Source organism: Quercus lobata, chromosome 8 (assembly GCF_001633185.2).
Source record: "Quercus lobata isolate SW786 chromosome 8, ValleyOak3.0 Primary Assembly, whole genome shotgun sequence".
NCBI lineage: Eukaryota > Viridiplantae > Streptophyta > Magnoliopsida > Fagales > Fagaceae > Quercus > Quercus lobata.
Window position 1 is genome coordinate 23709977 of NC_044911.1, and position 22937 is coordinate 23732913.

Sequence of the window (22937 nt, forward strand, 5' to 3'; positions counted from 1 at the left end):
GTTGAACACAAAAATAACTGAGAATAAAGAATTTTGAGAGGAACATCACCAGTCCACCTATTATGCCAAAAAAGAATACGAGAACCATCCCCCACCACAAAAGAGAAATGCTTAGCGAAAGTTTCCCACCCTTCACTGATTGGTTTTTTTCATACTAAAATTTTGACAATAGATTCGATCAAAATTAATTAGTTGTCAAATTTTCATGATCTCTACCACTCATCTTGTTCATATATATGAACAGTAACGTACGTACGTATGTACGTACACATACACACACACACACACACACACACATATCAACCATTTGACTATATATATATATATATATATTTGACATGGGAATACATTTTCAATAAGTAAAAATAACAATAACTTTTAATTGTCTACTCTTTTTGTGTATAATAATTGTCTATTATGGTCAACCATAAGTCTTTAATATTACTCTAAATTATGTATTTACATAATGTATCTGCATAATATATTATCACTGCATAGTGTTTATAAAAAGTATCTGCCAACAAATGCAATTCTCCTAAACAATTATCATTCATTATATAACAATATTATTAGTCCATGGTAAAGATTGTCCCATATAAAAGCAATTTAGAGCAATACAGGTACTATGTTTAAAATTTTCATCTTTTACTTCATTCATTCATTCTTTCTTCTTCTTCTTCTTTTATTATTTTTATTTTTTTGCACTTTATGTACGAAAAAGAAGTAACTTATACTTGGAATCCATCAAACTGAAAATTTCTCAGAGAAAAAAGAAAATCAAGCTTGAAATTCAAAGTAAAGAATAAGGATTTTGGTAGAGATGAATAAAATAATTACCACTACAAATTTGTTCTCATTTGCAAGTTGGAGCTATTGACTGATCAGTGAAGGAAAAAAAAAATCTAATTAGAGAATTATGTTACAATGGGGAAGAGAAACATGGAGAAAAAAGAGAAGAGAGACAGTTAGAGAGAAAGAGAGAGAGAGAGAGAGATCTATGGGAAGAGGAGAGACCAAAGTCAGTGACAGTGAGGGTGTGGGGCGAGAAAAAGTGAGAAAACTTACCATGAGAGAGAGAATGCGCCAAAAAATTATGTTTTCCATGGCTACAAACAAAGATAATATTTATAAGAGATGCAATGCGTGAGAGAGAGATTGTTTTCCAAAAATATTTTTTGGAAAACAACTTATAGAAAATAATCCATATTTTATTAAGGTTTTCCACTGATTAAAGATAGTTTTCCATTGATCAGTTTTTTTTTTGTGCTACCAAATATTGGAAAATGTGGAAAACTATATTTATAGAAGGTTTTCCAGCGAAACAAATAGAGCAAGGTTGGACTAGATAAAGGTCAGAGGAGACTTCTTTTTACGAGAAATTATTAGGTCCACCAAAGAACTACTGAAGTGGTTCTCTTTGGTCCTCTCAAGTCTTAACCAATAAAATGTTGTTATTTATGCAATTTGATATCACCTAGTTTTTTTTGTTTTTATTTTTTTTATTTTTGCTGATTAGGAAGTTGACTCACAAATTTGCATAAGTAGCATCATTTCATTGATTAGAATGATCACTTTAGCAGTCCTCTTGATGGACTTAATAATTTCTCTTAGTTGTGATGTTCTGTTCCCTTGTATACAATTTGTCATTTGTATGGAACGCACGCTGCGAATCCTTTGTGAAAATTTCTTATATACATGACAAGAAAATCATTATTAATGATTTGAATTGCATATTTTTGTGATTGAATCTACTGTTTTGGGTTTACATTACAATATGATTTGGATTTGTTAATTTTTTTCTATTGGACCTTGCTGTTATTGTTTTGATCTTTACTTGTACATGTAATGTAATGTAAGTTGTTTCTTAGGCATGATAAGCTAGCTCTTGGTCACTTGGTACCACGATGACCCAGATAGATCTCATTACCCGCATTCATGTTGTACAAAAACCTTGACCAACTTTTTGAGATAGACCAAAAAACTCATACATTGGTTGGATTGTGGACTTTTTAGTTTCTTTGAGTGAAGTATTTGCTGATTTTAGTGAATCTATTATTGCTTTAGTAGCTTCTTTTTATTTAAAGCATTTATGTACTTAGTGAGATTGTTGCTAGAATTAACAAGTTATATTCCACACACACGTATTTTATGTATAATCCAATTAACTACCAGGAGTTCCAGAATTATTATGTATAGGTAATGCAAAAACTCATTAATTTAGGGCTGTATTTTATGGAATATATCTTGTTAAAGTGATGATTGGTGGTAGCAAGTTATTTAATGGGTTAATAAATATCAAAAGGAGCTGTCATGTTAGGATGATCTAATTAAAAACAAATTTCAGCAATTCTTATTTTATTTTTGGTTGAATAAAAAATGCGATAATTCTTAAAGAGCCCCGCAGGCAGGTATATAAGTTGTAATTTTGTCTAAATTTCTTGCAGCTTTGTATTCATGTTAATGTGATGCTGAAATAAATTGATGGAATTTATTATCCTATATTATGTCAATTAAAAATTATTTCACTTTTCTTTTTCATTTCTATTTAGATTATGTTTTATGTTATCTATCCCACTGGCGGCACCAAGCGTTAATCAAAGTGGCCACGGGACCACCTTAATTTTTTTTTTTTTAATATAACTTAAAAAAGTTTGAGGTTTAAATTAATATGGGTCTTTTGATCACTCTAGGAAAAAAAAAAAAAAAAAAAAAAAAAAAAAAAAAAAAAAAAAAAAAAAAAAAAACTCGACCACCCTTAATAACAATTGAGCCCATTAAAAATAAAATTCAACCTCTCCAAAATTTTTGTCCGTTGAATGTTGAAAAAAAAAATTGCAAGAAATGCTATGTTCACAACATTTTCACAATATTTTTGTAACAAATCCTAAATAACAAGTTGTTATTGATGAATAAAAAATAATTTCAGTGGTAAGTTCAAATTAGAACAGTAAAAAATTACAACCTAGGTTTTTTTGTGAAAATGTTGCAAAAATGCTGTGGACATAACACTTCTCAAAAATTGCTCAGACAAACATATTAGCCTAAATTCTCAAATCAAATATTTAATTGTGCTTTTTTTAAATTCTGTTTCAACTAGCATATTTTAAAATTGCTATTTTTTTATATATAAAAAATGCACACTTTTCAAATAGCTAGTCTGTTAGTATTTGCTTTAGTCTTAAGTCGAATTTGTTGGATTTATATGATATATTTTTTCAAAAAGATAATGTATTTTGTTTATATTAGTACTTGTTTAGGCAATATGTTATTAATTGAATAGGAGATCAGTAGCTTAATAATTGTTTGGTTGTGTATATTGAAAAAAATGCAGTTGATAATATTAATAGTGAAACTATCATATCACACAATAATTTTAAAATATGAAAACTTGTGAAAGAAAATTTTAAGACTTTATGTATTTGAATATGTTTTTATTTTGTGATGTTAATATATTCAAGTTTTATTATTAATAAATTTTTTAAAATTAAGTTTTTTAATGACCACCCTGAAAAAACATTCTAGAGCTGCCACTAATCTACCCCCCTAGAGACTAGTCTATACTCTCTAATGCTATTGCAACCTATTTGATGTCATAATGCCACCTTGGTTAAATAATTTTGTGAAGTGCAGCTTATCTTTGTTTTGAGAGCACTCTATGCATGATTCATACCTAACTAATTAAGTGCACCAAGTGGTTAGGATTAGTGCTCTTAAATCTTATTGTATGATGCTATGTATGACATTACATATAACTTAATGTTGTAATTAATAAAGTTGTTTTATTATTATCTAAAATAATGGTAACATGAATATTTGGACATTATTATATAGCCCATGAGATGCATAGTATGTGATTTATGTGATTTAGTCACAGAAGATATAAATCTCAAGTTCTTTGTAAACTCAGAATTTTAGTTCGTAGCCGGTAATGAAATTGGGCATTTCATCTGTGAAGATTATAACGTATCAACTAAGATAATTTGTCTTGATCATGGAAGTAAAGACTTCTAGTTGGTATGTTGATATGTTTTAAGAGTTAAGACATATTGAACTGGACTACTGTGAGATTTATTATTCTCCTAACGACTGTTAAATGAATAATAAATCTCATGACTTCTATTTATATCAACTCTTAATCCTAAGAGAATAATGGACATGATCATGAAGTGTAGGTTGCTTTAATATATCAAGAGTGAGATCTATAGTCACGATTAAAATCTCAGTATGTTGGACAGCCACATTTAGTGTTAATGAAACATATATTCTCAAGATGAAATTCATAATCTCTTAATGGAGATATAAAATATTCCATTGAAATAAGTTTAATGGGTTTGGTTATTCAGAATGTTAGGCCTAACCACTTTAGTAAAGAGTTACGAAAATATATATTTATGAAATTGGAATTCATAAATATATGATGAATAACTTAAAGGATTAAATTAGGTACTTAAGGATTAAGATGTAATAATCTTCAAAGTGACAGTCTATATTCATGACTTTGTATTACTATGAATATTTTATGAAGGGATTGCATGTACAATAAAATTTTGGGATATAATTTATTAATAAGACTTAGAATGTAAATATTTATATAGTGGTATTAAATATAATTAATGATAACTTTGGACTTGTCAAGAGTTGACAGAAAAACCCAAGGCTCATTGGAGTTAGTGTCTTATTTGTTCCCTTTTGGTCCCACTCCAAGCCACATACTAAAGCCCAATTGGAATGACTCAAAAGGCTAACCCAATTAGATAATCAGTTATAAAGAGAGAAATACATAGAATTTTGTAAATGAGAATGAAATGGTTTGTATGTGAGTGTTAGACACTCTCTTATTCTCCCTTAACACACACATATAAACTAATTGAGAGATCACAGTTTTTGAGCACAAGTGGAATTGGAGTGAAAATTAAAAGTGTTCCCAAGTACTTCTAATCTTTGGTTTTGAATTTCACCGCACCAAGGTACACTCTCTTATTCTTATATTCTGAAATTGACATAGTATATGTTATCAATTGCAAATGAAATAGATATGTTAATTTTCCGCTGCGTATGTTTTGTATGCAATACAAACATGTATTTTTCCAACAATTGGTATTAGAGCGGTCTTCAATTTCAAATTTGTATAACATGTTTTGTGAGTTTTGGAATTAGATATAGTAATTTCATGTTGTTAGAAGATTATACATTTAATTTTCTTCATGGTTGTTGAAATTATTATTTGACGAAAACTGATATTGATGTTATGATGTTGTTTAAATTTGATATTAAATATGTTAAATTGAACTTTAAGGCTATAGCATCAATGGAATTCAGTTTTGATATCAAATTCTATCTATTATGTTCATATGATGGTTGTTTGTTCATGAAAAACCGTTGAAAACTGCTTCAGAAAAATTCTAGAAAATTTGAGTTTCACGAGTTTTGATCGATCGAAAATTGCTTTCGATCAATTGAGTGAAATAGTGACCAATCTATTTGATTCGATTGATATTCAATTACTAATTGATCGATCAAATGTTCCTTTTCGATCGATTGAGCAGCGATTGAGTACAATCGAGCCAAGTAGATTGTTTGGTGAGAATTTTTTAATTTTTTTCAACCGATCGAGACATACATTTGATCGATTGAAAACTATGAATTTTGAATTTTTCTAAGTGTTTTCACATGGATAAAGTGCAAGGCTACGTGTAACGAGATTACACATGTTTTTTAATTAAAAACCTTTATTTTAAAACATCTAGTGGGAGAGAGATATAAGGGTTGGATCTCACGGCCTCCATTATCAGTTTATAGTAGTGTGATTAAGCACCTCGCCTTGGCGTATATGCCTTGCTCCAATCGGAGGGTGTTTGATTCATGGTACTACAGATTAAACTTCTTAATGATGGATGATATGTGTTTTTACATTAAGAATGACCACGCTACCGTGGAGTTACTTAATGACTCACATAGATTTCAAGTAATGGTGTACACTAGACTAAGTTTAATGTTAACCTTCCTATGGAGCAATGTCATTATTATTTAGAGGCTAAAGGAAATACGACATATTATTAGTGTTTGATAAGAGTTATCATGATAGTACTAATAATGAGAATAGTTCTCAATCAATCATAGTGTTTATAATTTACTTGCTACCAAGGAATTTTAAACATGGGATTGGGTTGTCGTTGCATATTTTATATTTTGGTTTTATTAAGGTCCATACTATATGTTTATATGCTAAATTGATAATGTCCAGTTTACTTATTATATTCATGTTTATTGTTTTCAGATTTAATCATGGCATCTTTTAGCCCAATTGTTGTTATTCTTAATCAAAACAAACTGATTGGATCTGAGTATGTTGACTGGAAAAGAAATTTGGAGATTGTTCTTATTGCTGAAGAGCACAAATGTGTGCTTACTCAACAATGTCCTAACTTTTCATCATTAGATGCTCCTCTTAAGGAAAAATAGCGATATGATCGTTGGCAGAAATCTAATGAGATGGCCAAGTGCTATATCCTAGCATCTATCTTAAATGTTTTACAACATCAAATGCAGGATGTAGGACTAGCTTCGATCATAATGTTAAGTTTGAAAGAGATGTTTGGTGAGTAAGGCTGTTTTGCTAAGCAAGAAACTATAAGGCAAATTTACAATACTGAAATGGCTAAAGGCACTTCAGTGAGGGAGCATTGTCTTATGATGATCTCTGAGGGTGTGTCACCTCCCATTTTATTTGGCCATCTGAAGTAAGGCTCATTATTTATCTTTTCAAGGATTTGATATACTTGCTCCTTGAATACCGAGCTTACTACTTGAGCGTTTGGGCGTGTGGGCTAATTGGTGAAGTCTCTCCTGGGTCGATTATGGCCATACCCATTAGGCTGAGGATCTCTTCTTTCAAGGGGGGAAATTTTGGCCTTCCCCTTTCCTTGGTCTCCCAATACCTGTCAAAGTAGGTCTTCAAGGTCTCACCTTTTCTCATTACCATAGATAGCAGAGAATCCAAAGGCCAAGGGACTCTGCTGCATGTTACAAATTGGGCACCAAAAGCCCTGGTAAGCTCTTCAAACAAATCTTTTGACCCCTCTTCCAGCCCTTCAAACTATCTCATGGCAACAGGTCCATGACTAGAAGGAAATACTTTGCATATAATGGCTTCATTTTTGGAATGAATGGCCATTCTTTGGTTGAAATGGCTCACATGCTCTATAAGATCAGTCCTCCCATTATAAATGATGAAAGTCGACTGGGCAAAGTGGTGAGGGAGTTTAGCCTTATCAATCCTACGTGTAAAAGGTGCCTTGGAAATTTGACGTAGAGCTTTACTCATCGCGTCATTTCCCATACTTTTAAAGGGTGAACTCTTAACTCTTCTCCTCTTATGCCTTTCCTCCCTATCTAGGTGCGAGGATGCAGAGAAGGATTCACTGGAGGGGGGGGGGGGGTTGGACCTTTGCCTATAGGTACGATCTTCCTCCAAATCAATCCCTGAGTTGGGTGAGGGCATCCTATTCCCCCCAACATGCTCCTTGAGGCGGCGCAACTTCTTACGTAAATGATCAATTTCAAGCCTGAGATTCCTCGTTTGTTCATCATGAGAGATGTGACTTCTAGGCCTCAAATGACTTCTGCCGGTATGATTCGTGTAGTCCGTTTCAACCAGTACACTCGAAGTTCGATTAGCCTCTCGATCCCTTCTTCTCTCCAAGCTAACAAAGTGGTCTACATGTTGCAACCCCACAGACTCCTCTCTATTCTGCCTTGAGCTTGCCATCTCATCTCCTTGCTATGAGAGGGAAAGCTTGACTAACAAAGACTGTAAATGCCTTTCCCCAAAGACAGCGCCAATTGTAGGGAATAGAATTGTGGCCTAAGCCCACTTAAACTAGTATGACCCAGCACAACAAGCCTAAAACAATAGATTTGTAAGAGAATGGGTTTGATGAGCCAACTACAATGCCAAGCAAATCGTTATTAATATAAGTGTAAGAGACGCATATTTAGTATAAAATCTTCCTTGAGCAAGTTCGAGGAGGAGTTGTTCATTAAAAGATCAATGATGTTCCTTTTACAATGAGATTCTGTATTTTCTTCCTTTCCCTCTCTTAGTGTCAGATGTGCATCCCCCATTTTTGTGGGGACCTTTTCCTTATATAGTCCCTTTCATTGCATCTCAGCCCTCCACTTGTACGATTCAAGGAAACCATTTGGATGCTGTCCCATCAAGACCCTTCTAGAGGTGGTAGAGAGGGCTGTGAGTTGGGAAGACACTGTTCAGGTGTCTTTTCCTTATAAATGTGGCTAGTTCAGTTGGTGTAGTGCATTAAATGTGGAGGTAGAAGTCACCTTCCCAGATATTTCATTTTTTTGTTGCTTGCATGGCTTTGTTGTCTTCCTTGAAACTTTACTTTCCAGTGTAGGCAATTACCTAAAGTATTCCTGAGGTGTCTTTGCTCCTCGAGATCGTCGGTTGGCGTACCAGTTCACCTTTTCTCGTTGAATCTCTTATTCACGTGTCAGATTTTAGTTCACACATATGTGGATCTTTAATCATCATCGAACAGGGCCCAAGGCCTAAAAATGTGCTTGTTTCACTTACTCCCACAACTACCAATTAATGTTTATTTTGTTATTTCTTTGAAAAATGTGCTTATTTTATTTATAAGGCCTGGCATAAATTTCCCTTGAGGGTGTGTTTGTTTGGAGGTAAAATATGGTGGATGAAAAACTTTGGAAAGAAAATGAAAATGAAAACTTTTTTGAGTGTGTTTGGTTGGGTAGGAAGGAAGAAAAATAAATGGTGGGGTTAGGTGTTTTCTCCCCAAAATGGAGAAAAAACTGAAGGGAGAAAATGGGGCTACTTAATAGATAAAAATGTCCATGTCCATTTTTTTTTGTGTGCTAGGCACGTTGCCTCTTTCTTTTATTTTTATTTTTTTTTCCTTTCTTTTTTTTTTTTCTTTTTTTCCTAGATGACTAGACGTTGCTTTTTTTTTTTTTTTTTTTTTTTGATTTCCTGAACTGTGGGTTGGCACATTACCTTTTTTTTTTTTTTTTTTTTTTTTTTTTTAAAGGACGTTGCATTTTTTTTTTTTCCTGGGCTATGGGTGTGATAGTTGTTGTTGTTGTTTTTTTTTTTAACTAGACATGAATTTTTTTTTTGATAAATTGGGTGATTGCTTTTTTTTTTGGTTGTTTGTCACTTTTTTGTTTTAATTGGCCATCATTTTTTAACAAGGGTGTATAAGTAAATTTATACAAATTTACTTTTTTCATCTCTTCACTTTTCCACTATCAATCAAACAAAAATGAGATAAATTAAAATATTTTCTATCCTCTCACTTTTCCATCCTCCCATTTTTCCACCACTTCAACCAAACGGACCCTAAAATGCAAGTTTTTTTTTTTTTTTTTTTTTTTTTTTTTTTTTTTTTTTTTTTTTTTTTTTTTTTTTTTGTTGCCATGATTTCTCTTGTGATTAGATAGTCCCAATTTTTGGATGAAGGTAATATTTCATTACCACAGGATGCGTGCCTTATTAAAGTCACATTTCAATTTAGGAAATTAACCGATTTTTCACGAAAGGTGTGTCGTTATTTTAATTAAGCTGGGTTCATTTTTATTTTATTATGCTATGCTAACTTCTGATCAAATGCTTTGGAACTCAATAAAATTCGGTGTGGCCCACATTGCCATGTAGTAATCCATGCATGGTTTTGCAATTGAGACAATCGTCCAAGTCTAGAACCTTCCCTTGTGAAATTTGGAGTGACTCAATTTTAAATAATGCTTCTTGACCGTTGAGTTGAACCTTGATTTTGTATAATCATTCAATCCCTGACGCTCTAATATTTGTACAAAAGAGATTTGGGGGTTCATTCCTTGCCTATACCAAAAATTGATTAGTATCTTGATCTGATAATAAAGAGCAATCATCAAGAATGGACCCCATAAATTGAAATTCTCTTAAATTTTTTTTTTTAACAAAAGAGAACATCTGATTGTATAAAGTTTGGATAATTTCCTAGAATCAAATTCTTAATCTTTTAATGACACAAAAATTTGTATTTTTCTTAAATCTGTGAGATGATGTTTCTACTCTTCAATTCAGATAAAAATGAATTTTCATTTGATGCAAATAGAGTGTTTATTGTGATATTTTAAAGACCCTATTAAAAATATTTTTAACTCATGTCTTGTATCTTGAAGCATTGAACAAGTTAGATTTATTTGGAAAGGAAAATAGAAATCTTTAAGCTAAACCTATGATTTTATTGGTGATGAAGCAGAAATCGTCAGTCAAGTGGACTCGTCCAGATGAGCTAGCAACCTTGTCCCTATATCTGAAAATGTCGCACAAAGCCTTCTTTAGGTGATCACTGGTGTGGTGTCTGCCAAAGAATCTCCGATGATAAAGTCAGCGTATGGAAGTTTCAAGAGAGTATCAGAGATCAAAACTATGATGTATTTTTGATTGTGTGTACCTTGTATTGGTTCTGTGGAGTGTTTATATATGGTTCCGCAGCATCTAGTCGTTGTGGCTTTTATTGTGGCTTTAATGCCTCTCTTGATAACACTTTCATGCTCAGTAATGCAGGCTTTGATGGGCCTCCAACGGTCTACACAGCTGGTTTTGAAATCGTCTGAGGTATTGTCTACTACATTAAATGGTTTTCCTCCACTCGTCAGTAATATGGAGATGTGGACAGAGATGTCTGATTAGTTCGTTTGAGAAAAAGGGTTCGTCGGTCCCATCAATTGGCATTGTTGAATAACTCAACTTTATAATTTCCAAAAATATTAAAAACATTAACAAATTAAATTAAAGGAGGATCACGCACGGTTTGGAAGATTTAATGGTACTAGGACACTATATAGGAATGAATTTGTTCTTCATGCAATCATGTTAACCAAGATGGACGTTGAATTGAAGCTATTTTTTGTTTTTTATTTTTTTGTTGAGAAACATGTTTTTTTATTATTTTTTTTTTACAAGATAGAAATTCTACTTTAGCCTAATCTAAATATATATGTGTATGAAGTTCCCTCCTGGAAACTTGAACCCCGACCTTTGCCCCCAACATTTCACAAGCACTTATACTTATGCAGTGACCATCGCACTAAGAGTGTGCAGTGATCATTGAGAAAAACGTTGAATTGAAGGTACTGTGTCAACATTGCATAAGATGACAATCTGACCATTAATCATAATCATTCAAGCATGACGCCTCAAATTAATATTCAAAGGGAGTAATTAGAAAGGAGACGGTTTCTATATCTAATTAGATCTCTTCTCTTTCTTATTTATTCAAAAATTTACTTTTGATTAGACAGTTATTGATTCATTCTGTAACAAATTTCAGTACTTGCGGCATCAACATTCCCGAATCCCAACACTACCCGCTTTCTCTGACAAATTATCAATCTAACTGAAAATTGAAGTCTATGCTAGAGAAAATGTCCTCAACAACACTGAAAAAGATACGTCGGTCAATAAGATTAGGTACACAATATTTTCCACACTTCTTACATAAGATGGTACGATGTCATTGAGACTAATAAAATTGATATTAGTTATTGGTTCATGCAAGAAAATATGAGTAAAATGTTCACAGTCGATTTATAGGTTTATATCATTGATGCTTATGTTCACAGTCGATTTATACGTTTACCCCTCTCTCTCTCTCTCTCTCTCTCTCTCTCATCATTTTTCTCTCTCTTTTATCGATATTAATTAGAATTAGAATGTGAGTTTAAGTTAATTCAACTAATAAGTCATTGAATAAAATTGAATAAAGAATTTGATATCAAATTCCACCTATATAAAAAAAAAAAACTTATTGGTGTCATGAAATGAGTGTCATATTTTCAAATCATATAATAAAAAAGAGTTAAATAATAAGTCTAAAAATTAAAAATAACTATAATATTTAATTGATTTTTTAAATTAAAATAACTCGAACCCAAGTGCAATGTTGCAAGTTGCAACCACTTTTATCACTATCTTATTTAGAAATATTTTATCATCTCTCTAATATTAAAATCATCCATTGGCCTTTATTTGGTGGGCCCTTGCCCGAGCCACTTGAGAAACTGGGGCAATTTATTCTCGAATTCTAATCCAAATCCATGAATCAGTAGCAAATGGTGTTGGTGGAGCCACCAGCAATGACGGTGAGGGTGAGATAAAGGTGAAGGTTTTTTATTTGATTTCATTTCTTTTAAGTTTTATTTTATTTATTAAACTTAATTGATGACTAGAATTTAACTCAATAAATTGTCACACGGGGTATAATATTATTGAGTGGAAGGATCATTAGGCATTGTTGATGCAGTGCTCCTGATGTAGTGAATAAGTTCTCCAACTGTCCAACATCCATCAATGTGAAAATGTTTGCATTTATGAATTGACCCAATCTTCTTTTTTTTTTTTGGTTACAATTAAAGCATAAACCCCTATCATGTCTCTCATTTAGCTTTGCATTCAGTTCTTGATACCACAATTGGTAGGATATAAGCCACAATAAGATAGAGGCAAGGGTTCGTCCTTCTCTTCATGTAGAAGTAGTTGGGTAGCAACAATAAATTTGAACAGACTTCTCATATAATTTATAATTATTTCATTCATAACAATACATTATTTACTGGACTCATTGGATAGCAACAATACTTTCGGAAAAATAGTAACATGTTGATGACAAATATTTCCAATGATGAATAAAGACGTTTATGGTTTAAATCTCTCATTTCCTTTATTATAATTTAGGAATTATTAAAAAAAAAAAAATCAATTCACCCATACCTACCACCTTTTTATTCTATTTTATAAGTATCGATCCACATATATAACAATACTTTGTTCCGAAACATCTTCTCAAAACACTTGAAATTTATATGATAATATAATTATTAGAGTGGAACTTCAATAAAAGATAAAACTAATTCAATCTAATTTTGTTCAAATCTCAAATCAAATTTTAAATCTACTATAATTTTGAATGAACTAGTGAAGTGTTCCTATAATTTATAACAACCACAAACTTATTTAAAACTACTTCTAATTCATTTGGAACTAATCCAATTCTTCTTACTAAAACTTATTATTAACTCTAGTATAAAAATACAATACAAATTTTACCATGTTTTGAAGTTTTTAAGGTCAACTTTTTATTTTAATTAATGTTCAACTTTATATGTCCATCTCTTCCGCTCCTTCTCCTACCTATCTTAGTTGGAATTAGCATTAGCTAGCCTAGGAATAAGAATTAAAAAAAAAAATGTTAATGGCTAGCCTAGAAAATGAAAGACAAAAGAGTAGCTTTCTTTAAGGGAAATTAAATATCTAAATAATTAATTGGGGTAGTTACCATTTTGATCGCTACGTTTGTCATATATGTCAAAATGGTCTCTAACTTTTTAAATATGTCGATTTAATTAGTCCTTAACTTTTGGATAATGGGTCAAAATAATCTCTACCATTAAATGGTGGATGAAAAAAGCAAATGTAGCTAACCGTGATATTAAAATATTATTTTAAATGCTACGTAGATTGTCATGTGGATTGCCACGCGGACTTATTTCACTCAAAACATACAATATTATTGATAGGACTCATTGGATAGCAACAATGCTCCCTAAAAAATAGTAACAAGTTGCCAAATCTCTCAAAATTTTCATAACTTATTTGAAATAATAAAATTAACAAACAATTTGTTGATAATGTTTCTCCTCAGGAGAATGGAGAAGAGGAGATTTGAACTAATTACCTCAGTTTCGTGAAGTATGGTCCCCATCTAATTATGATACCCCTTGAGGTATAAAGAAATTATTGTGACCCCTAAAGCTTTTTCAAAATGGCAGTTCGCTTTCTGAAGTTCGTGATAAATATAACTGACACAATAAATTTTCTATTTTGTCCTCGAGTAACCCGATTAAACATGCCTAGATTCTAAAAAGAAAAAAGAGAATAAACATGCCTAGTTTTTGTGTAAATACGGTAAATCAAATTACTTAATTGCAAAATAGGAATTTCATCAATAAGCCAATGGCAAATGAAGAACTTTATCACTTAATCAAAAGCATGTTAATCTATAAAAATAGAATAGAGGCGAAATTGACACATTAAAAAAAAGGCGAAATTGAGATTTCATTTTATGGTTATATTTATTAGAAAGGCGAATGCCCTTCCTCCTCCTCCAAAGAATATTAAAACCAAAAAAAGAAAAAAAAAATTATCAAATAAAAAGAATATGAAATATATTCTAATATGCTACAAGGTATGCCCAAAACATCACTGGTTACATGACGTGAGGTGTATAGTTCATTGTTTTGATCTAGAACTTTGTAATTAACTGACATTTTAGTTGGTATTTTTAATAGAAATATCCTGAAGTTTAAATTTCCAATTTTCCAATTTTAGATTTTTTTAATTTATATAAAAAAAAAAAAATCATCATATTGCAACCTTTTTTTAGCTTACGAAATGATTAGCCTTAAAACGTTTTTATTTTTTATTTTTGAGAGAGTTTTAATCTATGGCATCCGCTTTTGATTATAACTCTTTATTATAAGACCAAGACATCAATCGGTTTTTGGTGTAGGCAGGGATTGAACTCTAGATCTATCTCTTATACAACTATTAGAGACTTTACCAGTTAAGCTAACTAGAACCCAAGATCAGCCTTAAAACTTGATCATATTATCATTGCCTAATTAATCCATGAGGATTATATAAGCCCGTAATTAATTTCCATTTGCTCTTTGGTCAACAAAATGCAGATATCAACTTAGCACTTGCATTTCATAATTATGAGTCGAAAGCAACACCAAGAGGTTAAATTCGAGCTATATATTCATTTAATATTACAGAATAAGTAGATCATTACCTCCGATCTTTTAACCATGACACCTGAATATATATATATATATATATATATATATATATACACACACATCAATGTCAATCGGTAGCTATTCTCCCATAAGTTTTTTTTTTGAGCATTTCCTTTCTCTTTCCATGCTTTCATTCAATTAACCAAATAGAAATGTTAAGACAGGATCGACACCACAATTTTTTCGTAATCCGCATAAAAAAGTCTAATTAAATAACACGAATCAAGTTCAAACATACCCAAAAAGTAACATTATTTTGAAACTAAATATCCATAAACATTCCTTCTTCACCCACTAATTATTCCCAACTTGACCCATTTACACCAATGAAACAAGCATAGAAGTCCTCATTAAGTGGCAAAAACTCACCATTATTCAATATAGAGCAATTTACATCGGCCGCATGCAAACTAGAGCTCCTTGCTGCCTCATGATCAAACGAAATAGAATTAGAAGAAACCTGAGGGTCGACTGTTTGCTTCAAAGAACAAACCATTTCTTTAGCTTTCTCCAACTCTCCTTTAAGCCGCTCCACTTCCTTCTCGACCCGCCTCTTTTCAACCAATGCATTTTCTAGCTTTTGTTGAAGCTCGTTGTAGTCGAGCTCGAGGTTTTGGGTCTTCCACCGGGCACGCTTGTTTTGGTACCAAATAGCAACCTGTCTTGGCGGTACACCGAGTTGGTTTGCAAGCTGAAGTTTGCGCTCAGGCTCAAGTTTGTTGTTAGAGATGAAACTTCTCTCTAGGAGGCTTACTTGTTCTTGGTTTAGCCTTTGTTTGTTGCGTTTGGTTGGGTATTTGAGGTTTTGGGTGTGAAAGAAATCCATAATTAGTTGTTGGAATTCTATGAAGTTGAGAGAGTTTTGAGAGGAAAGTGATTGTCGAAGTGGGGCTTTTGGGTTATAAGAACAATTTTTGATGAGTTTGCATTCTTTTTAAGCCCTTGGAATAAAGGTGAAAAAGTCAAAAAGTATTGTAGTTTAAGTAATACTTAGTGTGTGTTTAACATGGTTTAAAAGTTAACTTTTTTTTATTACTCAGTTTATTTTTATTACTATTCATAGGTCTTACTGCATTTTTTGATATTATTCATGAGTTTCACTGTATTTTTTCAGCTACCTTTTAGTTTTATCTATAGTATTTTTAGTAAAAAATTTTCAGTTTCAACTAAATAAATGGTTTCCAAAGGACGCTTATTATAATATATTTTCAATATAAATATATAGAGTTCAAATCTTTATTACTTTTAAAAGGAAAAAACTAGGAAGGAGTCTTGGAGAAGCTATCAAGAAAATGGAGGGTGGAAAATGAAGATGAGAGAGAGTGAGAGAGATAGATTATGGTGAATTTTCTCTCTCTCCCAATTAGGTCAAACTGATAGCTAAGGTGGCTTTCTTCGTATTCATGCATACATGCACGTGGGGTTCCATGTGGGGTGGCCCTACTTGTGAAACTGAAAGTATAAAACATTATCTTGATGTTACGACTTTGCCCATTGTGATCGGAATTCTACTTCAATTACATATACATACATACATACATACATACATATATATATATATATATATCTCTCTCTCTCTCTCTCTCTCTTTTATTTTACTTCCAGGTAATTTTAATTTCTTTTATAACTTATTAAAAAAATGCTAAATTTACAAAAATTTTGTATTTTTTTTTGGCAAATTATTGATGTGTGGAGTTATTGATAAGTGAAAAAATGATGTCAGTAGTTGGTTTAGATGAGAACTAACAAAAAAATTTTATATCAATAACTTGTAAAAATATTATAAAATAGTTTGTAACTATAGTATAATTTATTATCAATCATAATGTTAAAAAAAATTAAAACCATACTAATTTCAAATTCTTGATATTTAAGCTGGAATTACCAATAATGGAGCATCACATGATCTAACTTTATCCACTGATACGTTTAATTAGTTTTGGATAAATTAATACAGATTCTCCACACACAAAAAAAAAAAAAAAAAAAAAAAAATTAAAAACAGTTTTGGACAAATACAAACTTACAAAGAGAACTATTAATTTACCTACTTTCTTTTTGTCGATTTACATTTAATATGCCTAAAAAACTCGTTATTGTATAAACTAAAAGAATCAACACAAATCATATATCAATCAAATATTAAACGTTAGGCTTTCCTGATACTACCAATTATCCTTACATGGCTCAGATACTGTACATATTTTCTAAAAAAAGTGGATGCTTAATTTGGCACATGAAGCTCATATTGCTACAATTGAAATCTCAAATGAGCTTTTTTTTTCTTGCTTAATAATATCTTGAGAATAAAAATTTTCAACCAAATTGTCTATAAAAAATGTCTATATTTTTTATGTTGAATGATTTGTATAAATTAAATTATGCTTATTTACAAAATCTACTATTTAATTTTTGCAATTATAAGTCTATTGCAACTGTAAATTAATCAACTCTAAAACACTTTTTTTGGAAGTATGCCACTTGATCAACTTTTTATTTTTGGAACCACTGAATTAATTGATCCTTATTTTCAATTTTTTTGGGGACTGGCCGGGGAAGGGGAAATCTAATTTTGAAATCCTATCTACAAAAGGCATAATGTTTCCATATATATATATATATATATATATATATATTTTTTTTTTTTTTTGGGTGGGGGGGGGGGGGGGGAGGTGGGGTGGGGTGGTGAAGTAGAGTTTTAAATAAGTTGAATTAAGCCAAGTCAAGTATTAAAAATTCAGATTTATTCATTTATTTTTACTTTGAACACAAATAAACTTGGGGCCCATCAACAAACTAGATTACATGAGCTATTTGGTTAACATTTTTCCCCCCACATATATATATAGTAAATACTATGAATAAATATTTTTACCCCATCATAAACATATGTTAATAATTAATAACCAAATTATAATTGAAATTATACTATTTGAGTTAATTAGATAGAATGATTTTCATTTTTGAAATTTAAAAATTAGATTCACCAATCTTTTATTGTTAAAAACTATATATAATTTTTACTAGGAAATGTACTAATTATATGATCAATAAATTAAAAATAATAAATTGATATATTATGAACTTATTTACAAATATAAACAATACTACTTCAAATATATAAATATACATAAATATATATATATATATATATATATATATATATAAAAGGTTTTTTCTAAATAAAACTGATCTTTTCATAAATAGCTTTATGCTTAAGCATGAACGTGATTGTCATGTTAGCTTGATTTGGGCTTTATGGAGCCTAGTTGTGTTTGATAGATTATGACCTGACTCAAAATAATGTTGTTACAATTTTTAATGGGAGATTTTCTGACCCAACTCGAAATAATGTTGTTCCATAATTTTGGCCCATTTTTGTAGCCCATTGTGAATCCTGTGCGCAGGATATAAAAACTGTTGTTTTGGAGATTAGGGCTTTGATGTCGTTTTTGAGAAAGAAAAAGCTGTACTGCCGTATTCTGTATTTTTTCCTAAGAATAGTGAAATCCCTGCAACTCTATGGACGTAGGCAAATTGCCAAATCACGTAAATATTGTCTAGTGTGTGATTATTTCTCTTTGGCATATATTTTTCTCTATTTTTGCATCTCACAGGTCTGGGAATTTCGTACATATTCCCATCAATTGGTATTAGAGCCTAGGGTTAGGTTTGAGTGTGAGCAATGGTAGAGGAAATAGGAAAGGTGTCTGGAATAGAAAAATTTGATGGCACAGACTTTGGATTCTGGGGGATGCAAATCGAGGACCATCTTTATGGGAAGAAGTTGCACTTGTCGCTTTTAGGGGAGAAACCTGCAACTATGAAAGATGATGAATGAACTCTTCTTGATAGACAGGTATTGGGAGTTATCAAATTAACTCTGTCAAGGTCTATTGCACACAATGTTGTGAAGGAGAAGACCACAACAGATTTGATGAAGGCTTTGTCTAGTATGTATGAAAAATTGTCAGTAAACAACAAGGTGCATCTGATGAAGAAACTATTCAATTTAAAGATGGTAGAGAATGCATCAGTAGCACAACATCTAAATGTCTTCTGTAGAAATTGATTTTGATTATGATATTCATGCACTGATTGTTTTGGCTTCTTTGTCAAACAGTTAGAAGATTATGAGAATGGTAGTAAGTAATTCTACTGGAAAAAAAAAGTTGAAGTACAATGACATACGAGATCTAGTTTTGGTTGAGGAGATTCACATAAGAGATGCAGGTGAAACTTCAGGGTCTGGTTCTACCCTAAACCTTGAGATAAGAGGTAGAGGTAATGACAGAAATTCAAATCGGGGCAAATCAAAATCCAGATATTCCAATCAGAATAGAAGTGAATCTAGATTTGGCCAACAGGTACAATGTTGGAATTGTGGCAAAATTGGCCACTTTGAGAGGCACTACAAAAGTCCTAAGAAGAAGAATGATGATGATTTTGCTAATGCTGTAACAGATGAGGTACAAGATGCATTGCTTCTTGCTGTAGACAGTCCACTTGATGATTGGATTTTGAACTCAGGAGTTTCGTTTCATACCACTCCACACCAAGACATTATATAGAACTATATTGAAGGTGATTTTGGTAAGGTGTATTTGGCTGATGGAGAAGCCTTGGATGTTGTAGGTATGGGAGATGTCTGGATTATATTTCCCAATGGGTCTATCTGGTTACTGCAGAAGGTTTGACATATTCCTGACCTGAGAAGGAATTTGATTTATGTAGGACAACTTGATGATGAAGGGCATGTAATACTATTTGTTGGTGGTATCTGGAAAGTTACAAAGGGAGCTATGGTATTGGCTTGTGGAAGGAAAACTGGTACTCTGTATATAACCTCAAGTCCAAAGGGCACAATTACAATTGCTGAAGCAAATACTGATGCAAGTCTATGGCATCGTAGATTTGGTCACATGAGTAGGAAAGGAATGAAGATGCTACTGTCAAAAGGAAAACTACCAAAATTGAAGTCTATTAATCTTGACATGTGTGAAAGCTACATCTTAGGAAAGCAGAAAAATGTGAGCTTCTTGAAAACTGGCAGGACATCGAAAGCCGAAAAATTGGAGTTAGTACACACTGATTTGTGGGGGCCTTCTTCGGTTTCATCCCTTGGAGGTTTAAGGTACTACATTACTTTCATTGATGACTTAAGCAGAAAAGTATGAGTTTATTTTCTGAAAAATAAATTTGATGTATTTGAAACTTTTAAGAAGTGGAAGGCCATGGTTGAGATGAAAATAGATTTGAAAGTAAAATGTCTGAGGTCAGACAATAGAGGAGAGTACATAGATGGAGGGTTCAATGAGTATTGTGCTGCACATGGAATTAGAATGGAAAGACCATTCTTGGGACACCACAGCAGAATGGTGTGGCTGAGCGCATGAACAGAACTTTCAATGAGCATGCTAGGAGTATGAGGTTGAATGCTGGATTATCAAAAACTTTCTGGGATGATGTTGTTATTATTGCACCTTATCTGATAAATTGAGGACTATCAGTTCCCATGGAGTTTAGAATTCCTGAAGAGGTTTGGAGTGGTAAAGAGGTAAAGTTTTCCAATTAAAAAGTTTTCGGTTGTGTTTCTTATGTTCATATTGATTTTGATGCTCGTAGTAAACTTGATGCAAAGTCTAAAATATGTTTTTTTATTGGCTATGGTGATGAGAAATTTGGCTATCGGTTTTAGGATGAAAAAAATCGAAAAATCATCAAAAGCAGAAATGTTTAATGAATAGGTTATGTACAAGGACATATCAACTATAGTGCCAGATGTTACAGAGATAGATCAAAAGAAATCTGAGTTTGTCAACTTAGATGAATTGACTGAAAATACTGTCTAGAAAAGGGGTGAGAAGAAAAGGAGAATGTAAATTCACAGGTAGATCAGAGTACACTTGTAGATGAAGTTTGTAGATTTTCCAGGATCATTAAGCGTAATTCACCCGCTCTAAATTATTTCTTGTTGATTGATGGTGGTGAACCAAAGTGTTATGATGAAGCCTTGTAAGATGAAAATTCAAACAAGTGAGAGTTCGCCATGAAGGACGAGATGGATTCTTTGTTGGGGAATCAAACATGGGAACTGACTGAATTGTCAGAAGGAAAGAAGACTTTGCACAATAAGTGGGTATACAGAATAAAGAATGAGCATGATGCTAGCAAATGCTACAAGGTCAGATTAGTTGTCAAATGGTTCCAGCAAAAGAAGGGCATTGACTATTCAGAAATATTTTCTCCAACTGTGAAGATGTTAACAATTAGATTGGTACTGGGAATGGTGGTGCAGAGAATCTACATCTTGAGTAGTTAGATATGAAGACAACATTCCTTCATGGTGACTTGGAGGAAGACATTTATATGAGTCGGCCAAAAGGGTTTATTGTTCAGGGACAAGAGAATTTAGTTTGCAAACTAAGAAAGAGCTTGTATGATCTAAAGCAAACTCCAAGACAGTGGTACAAGAAATTTGATAGTTTTATCAAGAGATGTGAAGCTGATCACTGTTGCTATGTTAAGTTCTTTGACAATTCTTATATCATTTTATTATTATATGTGGATGATATGCTCATTACAGGGTCTAGCATTGAAAAGATTAATAATATAAAGAAGGAATTGTCAAAATAGTTTGCAATGAAGGATTTGGGAGCTGCAAAACAAATCCTTGGTATTAGAATTATTAGAGACAAGGCAAATGGTACATTTAAGCTTTCACAAGCAAAATATGTGAAAAAGATTCTCAGCAGGTTCAACATGAATGAAGCTAAACTAGTGAGTACACCATTGGGTAGTCATTTCAAACTAAGTAAAGAACAGTCATCAAAGACAAAAAAAGAAAGGGACTATATGAGCAAAGTGCCTTATGCCTCATCTATTGGCAACTTGATGTATACTATGGTATGTACAAGGCTATTACACATGCAGTGGGAGTTGTGAGTAGATATATGAGTAGGCCAGGAAAGCATCATTGGGAGGCAATTAAGTGGATTCTGAGGTATCTGAGAGGCTCAACAGATACATGTCTTTGCTTCACAAGTGCAAGTTTGAAACTACAGGGTTATGTAGATGCTGATTTAGTAAGTGATATTGATAGTAGAAAGAGTACTACTGAGTTTGTATTTACTCTGGGTGGTACAACTATATCTTGGGCTTCAAATTTACAAAAGATTGTTGCTCTTTCTACTATAGAAGCTGAATATGTTGCAGCAACTGAAGTTAAAAAGGAAATGATTTGGCTACATAGCTTCTTGGATGAATTGGGTAAGAAGAAGGAGTTGGGCATTCTATATAGTGATAGTCAAAGTGCAATTTTTCTAGCTAAAAATTCAGATTTTCATTCAAAGATGAAGCATATACAGATGAGATACCATTTTATCCGTTACCTTGTTGAAGATAAACTGGTAATATTGAGAAGATTTGTGGATCTAAGAACCCAACAGACATGTTGACTAAGGGTGTCACTACTGAGAAGCTAAAGCTATGTGCAGTTTCAGTTGGTCTTCTAGCTTGAGGACAGGAGGATGAGTTGCAGTGATGAGGGATTGTCTTTGGAGGATTGCCGTTGATGTTGGTGATTGAATTAGTCTCCAAGTGGGAGATTTGTTAGGCTTTGTGGAGCCTAGTTATGTTTGATCCAGATTATGACCCGACCTGAAATAATGTTATTACAGTTTTTAATAGGAGATTTTCTGACCTGACCCGAAATAATGTTGTTTCATAATTTTGGCTCGTTTTTGTAGCCCATTGTGAATCTTGTGCGCAGGATATAAAAACTGTTGTTTTGGAGATTAGGGTTTTGATGTCATTTTTGAGAGAGAAAAACTGTACTGCTGCACTTTGTATTTTTTCCTGAGAATAGTGAAATCCATTAAACTTCGTGGATGTAGGCAAATTGCCGAACTACGTAAATATTGTCTTGTGTGTGATTATTTCTCTTTGGCGTGTATTTCTCTTTTTTTGCATCTCACAGGTCTGGGAATTTCATACATATTCCCATCATAAAAGACTATCACTTCCTTGCTTGAAATCCCTTTTACATGGCC

The 22937-nt window shown here is 32.3% G+C and overlaps 1 protein-coding gene across 1 annotated transcript; it reads right to left on the minus strand.

Moving 5' to 3' along the window:
• Nucleotides 1–15183: 15183 nt before the first annotated feature.
• LOC115955007 (homeobox-leucine zipper protein ATHB-52) lies at nt 15184–15736 on the minus strand. The gene has a single exon (XM_031073026.1). The coding sequence runs from the start codon at nt 15710–15712 to the stop codon at nt 15185–15187; it is 528 nt and encodes a 175-aa protein (XP_030928886.1). The 5' UTR covers nt 15713–15736; the 3' UTR covers nt 15184.
• Nucleotides 15737–22937: the final 7201 nt, after the last annotated feature.

Coding starts and splice junctions, on each gene's coding strand:
- LOC115955007 (XM_031073026.1), bottom strand. CDS start 15,712: ATGGATTTCTTTCACACCCAAAACCTCAAATACCCAACCAAACGCAAC.